At 43.5% G+C, this 11,148-nt stretch overlaps 2 protein-coding genes across 7 annotated transcripts in view; one reads left to right on the top strand and one right to left on the bottom strand.

Annotated features, from left to right (window-relative positions):
- LOC113570356 (protein FAM160A1) overlaps positions 1-2,317 on the top strand; it is a 10,358-nt gene extending 8,041 nt beyond the window's left edge. For all 6 annotated transcript variants that reach the window (XM_026998723.2, XM_026998720.2, XM_026998724.2 and 3 more), the window contains 4 exons: positions 1-833; positions 918-1,096; positions 1,311-1,431; positions 1,926-2,317. The exon at positions 1-833 is cut by the window's left edge and continues 280 nt beyond it. In XM_026998723.2, coding sequence (XP_026854524.2) covers positions 1-833; positions 918-1,096; positions 1,311-1,431; positions 1,926-2,209 — 1,417 coding nt within the window. In that variant the 3' untranslated portion in view covers positions 2,210-2,317. The remainder of the gene's footprint in view (positions 834-917; positions 1,097-1,310; positions 1,432-1,925) is intronic.
- A 2,800-nt stretch (positions 2,318-5,117) lies between these two features.
- LOC113570315 (transmembrane protein 184C-like) lies at positions 5,118-10,604 on the bottom strand. The gene is made up of 10 exons (XM_035521385.1): positions 10,243-10,604; positions 9,828-9,958; positions 9,466-9,502; positions 9,097-9,302; positions 8,349-8,423; positions 8,029-8,122; positions 7,439-7,551; positions 7,005-7,104; positions 6,218-6,389; positions 5,118-5,956 (listed from the first exon to the last, which is right to left on the bottom strand). Exons 1-10 carry the CDS (start codon positions 10,357-10,359, stop codon positions 5,676-5,678), a joined length of 1,326 nt encoding a protein of 441 aa, XP_035377278.1. The 5' UTR covers positions 10,360-10,604; the 3' UTR covers positions 5,118-5,675.
- Between the last annotated feature and the right edge of the window lie 544 nt (positions 10,605-11,148).

Raw genomic sequence — 11,148 nt, 5'->3', positions numbered from 1 at the left:
GCTGGAGTGGGATAACAGCTGCGATGCTGGTCCACACAGCCCGGGCAACCAGCAGGTCTCTGAGACTTCCCACATTCCAAAACGGCCTCTCCCAGAAGAGCCTCCCAGACACGTTCAGGAGATGCAGAAACGTGCCATCATGCTATTTCGGGGATCCTATTTTGAGGAGTCAAACTTCCAGGATGACATCTTGGTTTATAATCTCATTGCCCAGAAAGACACACTAGACGACCCCAGAGCATCCTTAAAAAATACTCAGAGAAGCCAAAAGCACAACCATTCACATTGCGACGCACCATCCAAAGCAAATAACCATGAGCATCCTTACACATGTGGTAACACACAGAATCACATATATGGTAATGTAGAAAATGATAATCCTAAACCAAGCCTTGAGTGTTCCTTCGAGCTGAGCCACGGCGAAATAAATCAAGAATCACCAAAATGCGTAAAGGTGTTAAATGGACAGACGGCTGAGCAAGAGAGGGTGCAACCAGACAGTAAAACTGCTCATTTCAACCATAACCAGAAAGAGGCAACCGTCACGAGCCCACAGCACCAGCCAGGTCTACCCACCGAGCCCTCAGTGGGCGACACAAGGGAAGGCTTCATTTCCCAGTCACCCCAGCTCATCCGCACAACAGGAAGAGACGATGAGAGCACAGCGGGAATCGAAGTTCACTTCCAGCGGCTGACTTCACTCCTGCACGGCGAAGAGGAGGAGGCGGATTTCGGTTCACATTGTAACGATGACTACGGGGATGAGGAAGGGAGGAATGAGCATCCAGACTGGAATGATGGAGACAGAAGCAAACACGGCGTCCCGTTTACAGGTGAGTTGGCCGTTAAGCGGATGTTCTGAAACAAGTATGGAAGCGTTCGGTGGGTGGGTGGTACAAGCCCTGCTCCACCCGCAGGTCCCTTCCTTAGCGTGCTACTGTCACGGCTGGAGAACATGTTGGAGAACCCGCTGGAGGTGAACCTACTGGTGACGGGCATCCTGGCACAGCTGGCATCGTACCCACAGCCGCTGCTGCGCTGCTTCCTACTCGGCACACGTCCCACCTTCCATCCCAGCGTGCGCTCTCTCTACCAGGTGCCCAGACATGCCCCTCTCTCTCTCTCTCTCTCTCTCTCTCTCTCTCTCTCTCTCTCTCTCTCTCTCTCTCTCTCTCTCTCTCTCTCTCTTCTTCATTTAGTTCCCTCATTCTATTACACATCAATACCTCAAGTGCTGCAGTCACTGGGGTAGGTGCCAGACATGTGCAAGGAACCACAGTGCCAGAGACTTCTCTATGGTCGTCTTTCAGGTTCTGGTGTCTGTGGGTTGCCAGATTGAGCAGTATGCAGCGTCCAGGCCTGAATTCACTCAGCTGGTGCAGGATGCTGCTGTGAACCTGCTTTGCAGAGACCAGGCCAAAATGTGCAGAGGTGAACACTGTGGACGTGTGGATGTATGTTATGTTCATGTTTCGTTTTCCCTCACCGTCAGTGGGGTGCTGTGAACGTCCTTTTACAAAAGGGCCTCTCTTGTTAGTCTTTGGAGGGATGCAAAATACATTCTTTCTGGGGCCAGAAAATCACTGAGGTGATTAGAGGAGATTGTATCAATCTGGGCATCATCGGAGCGACAGGTTCTAGCTGACACCCTCCATAACTATCTCACGTGTCAAGACGCAGTTCCACACTCCACACTATCAGATACTACCAACTGAACCAAGCTATATCCTCTCGTAATTTAGCAGCTTGTGAAGCAGCTGCCAAGCTAGTTCTGTCTGAGGTGAATCAAAACACTTTGCTCACCAACTGTTGCATCACTGGGTATTACAAGCTATTGTTGAACTTTTGGAAACTGTCATTTTTAGCAGGTTTTCTTTTAGCTTTGGCCGAGACCTTTAGTGATTTCCTCTGTCTCTCTCTCTCAGAGCAGGATTTCCTGCTGGACTATGGCTGGTTTCGGAACGGGCACACGCCCGTGTGCCTGCAGACATTTCGTCCGCCCTGTCCCGAGATTCCGCTTCAGTCCAGGAACAGAGCGTTCGCAGCCTTCCTCTATGCCGAGTTCCTTAAAGAGCTGGCAGCCGTCGTGCAGGAACACTCCGTCCTTCCTGACTTAACCGTAGAGGAAGAGGACATTTCCCTAACTCCTAAACAATGCATTTTCCACATGCCGTCAGTATCAACAAAACCAAAAAATGCACAGCCTTAATACAATCACAGTATGACAATTTCTCAATATTCCGTTGTGTGTATATCATCGAATCCTCCATTCTTAGGTTCTCTTTATAATAGCCGATTAAACATTTTTTATATCCTATTCCAGTTTTGTATTACTTTTGCTCGATAAAAGAGGCTACCTGACACCAGTGGTTTTCTGAATCAAGATTAATCCCAAATGACACTCAAAAAATAGCATCACGACGGCCTACCTAAGAAGTGACTGAGTTACGGATCCTGTTTACTGAAGCTGCTGGCATGGTATATCGCTACAATTCAGCAAGAAGTCAGCTATAGATTTTTGTAAGCCAGTATAACTGTATTGTATAGTAATGCATAAGATGCTGCAAGGATGGTTAGAGGAAGAGAAATTGGCTCAGCTGGTTCATTAGAAGGATCGATCAACAAGCAAATAATTTTGGAGAAAATAATTTAGGTTAATCTGTAATGGTAATCCTGCAGTGTTGGGCCTCAGGAGCACTGGCGAGAGGTAGGAGGGGTCTTTCATCATTTGGGCTTGAATTTAAATCAAGTTTACAATTACAATTAAAACAAATTAATTACAGCTACAAATTACAGCATTTCATCATATTAGATTGAAAATGAAATAAAGGTTTAGAGTGGCATCCACAAACAAAAATTGCAAAAACAAATGAGAAAATATATAAATCTCCTCAAATAACCGTGGTTTTCCGGGGGTGGTCAAGCAGCTATCATGTTACTGATCTTTTACTAGGCTACAGTCCTGTTCAGATTGTGCACCTATTTGGGGATCTTTAGTAGACCTATTTGCTGGCCTGTTGCAATAGAATCAGTGTAGACGTACTATTTTATTGATTCATACTGGCTTATTCATGATGAAGTTTTTTGGTTTTTTTTGTATTGCATAAATAAAATTAATAAAATGATCACAGTAAAAAAAACAAACAATTTAAACTAACATAGGCTACCATCTGGTGGACGTTTTGTTTTCCCTGACATTTCTTTGAGTTCTTTAGAATGCCAAATCTTGTGCTATAAGTAGGTAGCTTGATATTCTGCAATAACCTGAATACAGCTTCCCTGGCAAACCTAAATGTTAATTTGAAAATCTGAGCCATCCAAATTCAGCCTTAGGTGTGAATTGTACAGGAGGGACTAACACTGTCAGTTTCAGTCTTGTCTTGGTGCGCTAATTATTAATTGGTCAGTCAAAGTACACTTTCGGGTTAGCTTTAGGCGTACTCACACTGTTAAATTAAGAATGCGGCCTACTACAAAAGCTTACATCTGTTTAAAAAAAAAAAAAAAGATGGATCTACCAGCTACCCTTACTTGATGTAAATGGACTTCTACCTGGTTAACTATTCATTCTTTGCACTAACATTTACTTATGTTATCTCTTACCTTTACTTGATCTCTACCTTACTTCTGTCTCTGACTAACTAATCTTGCTGTGCTTCCAGGTGCATTCCCCTTCATGCGTTGTAGCCCTCTCAGCTCAACCTCCATTGCCATCATCTTAGCTTCCATCATTCTCACATCCCTGCAACACACTGACTTATTTACCCTCTCTGGTGCTCATACCTCCCCACAGTACTTTCCTCCGTTTGCTCTCCTCATCCATTCACCTCCTCCTCCCTCATTTTCTCGCCAAGCTCTTTGGCTATTTGAAAGAAGCTACTGGCTGCTAGTGCAATCGAGGTGTCATCAGTCTTGATGTCCTGATTCTTGATGTCTCGGGAGCCTCTGACACGTTTAACGTAAGAGCCCCCTGTCCATCCTCACAGCCCTATGGGTTACTGGTGCAGCATGGTGATGGTCTGTGTCATAAGTTGAGGGAAGGTCATATCATGTGACTCTCCACTGGTGTCCCACAAGGCTCATTGCTTGGTCCTCTCCTGTTCGCACCTGTTGATCCTTTCCTGTTCCCTCTATAGCCACTCTTTTATTGAGGTTATGTTCTCACATGGTATTTTCTACTTCTTCTATGCAGATGATACTCAGTTTTCTCCTTTCCGCCCTTTGACGCAGGTTTCTGCTCATGCCTTGGCATGCCTAGCAGACATCTCTCCATAGATGGCATAGATGTTATCTCATCACTTAACACTAAATCTCAGCAGAAATGAGCTGCTATATATATTGGCCAGAGGAAGACGGGTCCCCCTTTGATTCTTGGTTCCTCTCAAGGTTTCTTCCTCATGCTCTAGGGAGGTTTTCCTCGCCACTTGCCTTGCTCACTGGGCGCTTGGACTCGGACATCTGTAATGCTGCATTGTGGCAACAACTGCTGTAAAAAGCGCTATATAAATACATTTGACTTGACTCGACTATAGATCCCTAGTGACGTCTCCAAGGTCAAGCCCTTGCGATCTCAGTAAAGAACACCTGGATCACTCCGACCGACCAGGCAAGCAACCAACTGGACAACCAACTATCATTCTCTCCTCATACTGCTAATTGCTCATTTAACTCGGTCAGGTTCACTCAGGTTCTTGTTCAATCCTTGTTCAAGACTGGGCTACTGCAACTTATTAGTGGCAGGTCTCTCCTCTATCCAGGACTGATAGTGTTCTTAACATTGGCCATCTATTCTCAGATGAGTATATGTATTTGAGCGAGGCTTTAAAGCACTTTTGTAAGCTCCACTGGACAAGGGCATCTCCCAAATGCTGCAAGTGTAAATGGAGCTTTTTTCCGTTTTATATGATTATGGTGCCCCTATGTGGCAAAAATATTTCACGGCATTTCAAAAGTTTACTGTCATGGCTCATAAACTCAGCTCATCTTTTTAAAGCACTGATAAAATATATATATAAAATTAAAAAAAAATATATAAAATATATAAAAATATATATAAAAAATTATATATATATATAAATATATAAATAAAATATTTTCCACAGCAATGAGACAATATGTAAAGTCATATGTTTTTAATTGGAATTCACTCTGGTTCAGTTCATATGGTTATGCAAGTCCCTTATATTTATTAATAAATTAATAAAATTAACAAAACAATACATTCAATTATGTAATAAATATCTGGGGATAAAGATAACATATTATGCTTTAAGTTGAAATTACAACTCCAAAGTGGTTTAGGACACCAGTGATACAGGGAAAAATTCTTCCACTCACATCATAATGTTGAAATATCATAAGAAATGTTTTATCAGTGCTTTACCCATACATACAAACTGTAATTGTCATGTCAGTATAACACAGTCATTGTAAGTTCAACATCAACTTTCACAAAGCAAACAGTATTACATAATACTGAATCTGTACTACAGCCAATACACTTACAAACCAGTTCTATTAACATTTTAAAATCAACATTTAAAAAAAAAAGTACATTCAAGATGTTTTATTTGACATTCACAAGAACATTCATCTCCTCATCATAAAACTGAGTTTAATGTGTGTCTCCAATTTGCAAACACAATCAGTGACTGTTAATTGCATGACCTGTTACCTTATGACTTCACTCCTGGGCTCTGATTGGTCGGTGCTGGCACTGCGCAGCAGTCATTCTTCCAGGAGGAGGAGTTAAAGCCTGCAGGGGCGGAGCGGGAGCGAGGTGTGTCTGTTTGGCCCAGCCCCTGGTACTGTCCTTTTGGGGAGGCAGGCACAGAAAGGGGGTCAACCCCCAGCCGCTCATGAGATGAACCTGAGAGAAGGCCAGTGTGTTCGCCCTGCACAATGTCCGCTTCAGAGCCGAAGAACAGCTTACGGGGACGACCAAGCACTGTACGGCCTTCAGCAAGCACACACACACACACACAAATGTAAATATTTCAAAGATACTTTATACTCACCACTCAATAACTTATGGTGATGATCCTGTATCATACGCCCTCAAAATATGCACATACACTCACACTTGTACAGATGTACAGATTACCCCACAACACGCATTTACACTTTGGACACATACACAAAACAAAGTGCTTTAGGTCTGTGTGTCTTTGCTTGTCAGTATATGTGTGTGACAGATGAAAGACAAGCTAGTACATACCCACGTTCCGGACTTGCTCTGAAATGTCAGCTCGTATATCAGAGACGTCCAGCATAGCGAGGAAGGAGTCGAAGCAGGAACCTTCCTCATCCTCACGTACATATGGACGATATGTGAAGCTGTAGTGATGTGCAATTGCTGCAAGGAACATCTCAATGCAGATGACAAAGTCCTAGAAACATAGCCACACAAACATGACCAAAGACCCACTGCATGTCATTACTGGTGCACGTAACCCTACAGTGGTATGACCTACGTGAGTTCCATATGTGCACCTGCAATCCTGTATTCATGAGTTACATATGTGCACTTGTCATCCTGTAATCGAGTTACATATGCACACCTGTCATCCAGTAATCGAGTTACATATGTACACCTGCAAACCTGTAATCATGAGTTATATATGTGCCCCTGTCATCCTGTAATCATGAGTTACATACGCACACCTGTCATCCTGTAATCATATGTGCACCTGTCAACCTGTAATCATGAGTTACATATGCATACCTGTCATCCTGTAATCATGAGTTACATATGTGCACCTGTCATCCTGTAATCATGAGTTACATATGTGCACCTGTCAACCTGTAATCATGAGTTACATACGCACACCTGTCATCCTGTAATCATGAGTTACATATGCACACCTGTCATCCTGTAATCATGAGTTACATACGTGCACCTGTCAGCCTGTAATCATGAGTTACATACGCACACCTGTCAACCTGTAATCATGAGTTACATACGCACACCTGTCATCCTGTAATCATGAGTTACATATGTGCACCTGCAATCCTGTAGCTACGGCCTCCACGCTTTCCCATTCCCATGTGTGCTTATCAGATATGACGCCAACCTTCACAAGAAAGGCGATGAACACAGCCTGCCTGCAGAGGGCAACAAACATTTGCGAATGGTCCACATTTATCCCCCGAAGATGATTCATTTCCTTTCCTTTTCACTGTAGCAAATGACAAAATATTTACAAACACTGTTTCCACTTGCACTATTTCTACCCATATCTACTACTTAATTCCATCATGTCTGTGTTCACGGAAGGCAACTTACTGTCCAATAGTTTCAATCTAGCTATTGAGCAGCTGACAGAAAAGAAAACATAAACTGAATAATTTGTGTGGAAGAACGTTAAAGTGACAATCACCAATCATAAACAACCAAAAAATGTCAATTTCAGAGGTCGATACTTTTGAACACACATACCAAAATGAGGCAAACACCACCATTTTAACGCAGAAGAATTTGCCAACCGGCTTTAGTGGGCTCAGCTCTTCTTTCAGGGTACGGTAGAACAGAAGCAGGCAGTACATGGCAAACTGAAAACACACACACAGTATTGAATTACTTATGAGGACACACACTCAAGTGAAACTTATAAACAAAAAACAGCCAAAACCTTGACCTTTAACCTACGTTTTAGTCTGACACACACACAGGAAATAAGTGTTTTGATAGTTTGTCCTGTTTGCTTAAAAGAAATGCACGCAGTGGTGTGAGGACCACAGGGAAGGATCTCACAGATCTTTTGTTTTTCTTCTGTAGATGACCCAGAGAGGAGTCGTAGTGTGTTCCTCCTAGAGGACATCTAGGACCTTGTAAGGACTCCGTGTATACACAAATATAGGCACAGATAAATCTTCATACCCCCACAACATCTTCATCAGCTGCACATGCAAGCACTTTCTGTCCAAAACATCCTGTTTCTCAAAATTGCAAACTGTTTCTAAGCACACAAACCTAATTCATCTTCACACGCACAAGCTCATCAAACACTAGAGTAGCCACACACATACCAGCTGTGAGGCGTTGTTGACAATAACGAGATAAGTCCAGGCATTTCTGAAGCTGAAGTTTCCCTCGTCGTAGATGCCACACAGCTGGCACACCCTATGGAAAGACACGACACAGCATCACAAATCGGTACATTTGTTTCTGAGTGTTTCTGTGTGTGTGTGTGTGTGTGTGTGTGTGTGTGTGTGTGTGTGCGTGTGTGTGCTTGTGTGTGTGTGTTGTGTGTTTTCATCGTTATGAGGATGAGTGGAGGTGCGGCGTATTTCTGTGAATCCTAGTTTTTCTTTCTGAGATTGCAGAGGGCTCTTTTCAGTTTTCTTACAGTGCTATGACTGTAGTAACAGGCCTGATGGCAGTGTACTGCAGAACTCCTAGTTTACATCTGTACAGAAGAACCCTGAGGATGAGAGAAGCACGCAGGTGATTTCACTCAGCACTGTCACACAAAGCTCCATTACATTTTAAACATAAGGACATCCCTTATAAAGGATAATTAAAATTATAAAAATAATGAGTTTGTTATTGGTTATTAATGGTTATTAATTAGGACACAAACAGCTTATAGAAAAATTAATAATCATTTATAACTCATAAATACCAGGCACCAATGATTTTCTGACCTGTAGAATGTTAATGTAGTCCATTTTATTTTTGACTAAAGTGTGGTTAAATGATAGCAGCGTATTACATTTCTGATGAAGGTGATAGGTATAATGTTGATAAAACAAAAGAATGGCAAGATCTGAGGTTTAATAGTATAAATGAATATGGTCTCACTATTTTGCAAAAAACAGGTCAATGTATTTTGAGGTTTTCATAACCTAATTAATAACCATTAATAGCCTAGTTTTTAACGAGTCATAATCCCTTTGTATGGATGGTGTTATTGTAAAGCAGTTCAACTAAAATATCTATTAGAATATATCTAATATCATGGTAAGGTTTCACAATGAGGGCAGAACAATCCTGAAAACATTTCAGTATTTATGTACTGACTACATTTTCTTACAATTGTAATATTACATTGAAAATACAAGGCGATGTTGGAGTGTTTGTGTGTGTACACTCACTCTCCCATGGGCCATGGCGGGCAACAGCAGAAAGGGGGCAGTAGTGAGCGCTGTTCCTGCACCTCTAGAATAAGCGGAAGGCTGGGGTACTGCGTCTCCAGGAAGTTCAGCAGGAACATCAGGAAGTTATAGATTACATACGCCTCATAACACTCGCGGCATGTGTCCACATAGATGGCTATACTGGGATACTTCAGCGCAATCCACTGGAAGGGATCCACACCAGCACACACACACACACACACACACACACACACACACACACACACACACACACACACACCAAATACACTGTAGCACACTACATTTCCTCTGACCTGTAATGATCCACTTTACAATTCAGAGACTGGGAGAGTTGTTAATACCTACACTGTCTAAGCTGTATATTGGAACCATCCACAGTATTCTGTGTAAAAAAAACCACACACACACACGGATATCCATTATATGGCCAAATGTCATGCATCCCTTGTGTGTGACTGACTGTGAGACATACACGCATGTATACCCTAAAGATGCTCTCGCAATAAAACGACTTTCTGGGGGTCTTTCGGAGCTGCTTGAGCGAGAAAAAAAAAACCTCAAAAGTTTCCACGCGTGTATCTGCCATCAGGTCTTCAGCACACGTGCGAATTACACTGAGCAGCAGCTGGTGCAACATCTAGCTTCATCATGGCGAAGACCCAGCCCATTTGGCGTCCCACCCGTGTGTGTGAGTCTGTGTATCATACCTGATAATTGGTTTCTGTAGTTCAGGTTGTGTGTAGTGCACCAGATGCTGTAGGATGCCCCACAGAGAGACAGGAATCGTCATAAATACAAACACACCCGCAATGAACCACGCCTTAGTGTGTGTTCCCACCTGCAATAGTTAACAAATAAAATGAGTGCTCAGTTTTCCTGACAGCCACGAAATCGACGCCAAAGTATTCAATCCAGTGTTCAATACATAATATACACTCCCGAATCACGCGCTCTTCGGAGGCTTGCTGGTTCTTCATTAGCAGCGCATCAATCCTCACAAAGCACAATTTTGTATTTGTATTTTTGCGGTTTTTTAATCATTTGAATACCAAGCTCAATCGCAACGGTTCACGACGATCGCCTCCAATTCCAAACACTGCTTCAAAACCACACGGGACGCACCTCCGCTTTCTGCAGCTCCCACACGCACAGCGGCAAGGCCACGGCCAGAAGCATCACGTACAAGACCACAACAAGGGGCCGAATCCACCGGCGCCAGCTCCCGCAAGTGCACGGCATTTCTCCCGCACGGACGGAAGGACGTGTGCCTGCTATCGGCCTCGAGCCGTCCCGAGCATCTCTCCGCGAGCGTTCGGTGTTATGACGGAGCAAGCGTCCGAGCCGACGTTAACCGGAAGGATGCTTGCGCACGACGCAAAGCCCCGTTGGGCGTCGTCAACACAAGGGGAACGCGGCGCCGTGAGGGAGTCGATCCGGAGGCAGGCTGGGCAAACCCCACTGAACCGTGGAGAAATGTCTGTATTTGATCGCGGTAGAAAAGAACTAGATATATGGTAGGATTACGAATAGCATATTACAGATACGCTCGCATGAACTATGTGCGTCTATTGTATTCTGCTAAGAGGATTTTATTGTGTAGGTTTATTTTCAGACATTATCCTGACACTTCGTCACTGCGGTGTCTGATGAGAGAGAGAGAGAGAGAGAGAGAGAGAGAGAGAGAGAGAGAGAGAGAGAGAGAGAGAGAAAGAGAGAGAGAGAAAGAGAGAGAGAAAGAGAGAGAGAGAGAGAGAGAGAGAGAGAGAGAGAGAGAGAGAGAGAGAGAGAGAGAGAGAGAGAGAGAGAGAGGGAGAGAGAGAGAGAGAGAGAGAGAGAGAAAGAGAGAGAGAGAAAGAGAGAGAGAGAGAGAGAAAGAGAGAGAGAGAGAGAGAGAGGGAGAGAGAGAAAGAGAGAGAGAGAGAGAGAAAGAGAGAGAGAGAGAGAAAGAGAGAGAGAGAGAGAGAGAGAGAGAGAGAGAAAGAGAGAGAGAGAGAGAGAGAGAGAGAGAGAGAGAGGGGGGGGGGGTAA

Source organism: Electrophorus electricus, chromosome 22 (genome assembly GCF_013358815.1).
Source record: "Electrophorus electricus isolate fEleEle1 chromosome 22, fEleEle1.pri, whole genome shotgun sequence".
Classification (NCBI taxonomy): domain Eukaryota; kingdom Metazoa; phylum Chordata; class Actinopteri; order Gymnotiformes; family Gymnotidae; genus Electrophorus; species Electrophorus electricus.
Note: the sequence above shows the minus strand (reverse complement) of the source record. Positions and strands in the feature narration are given on the sequence as shown.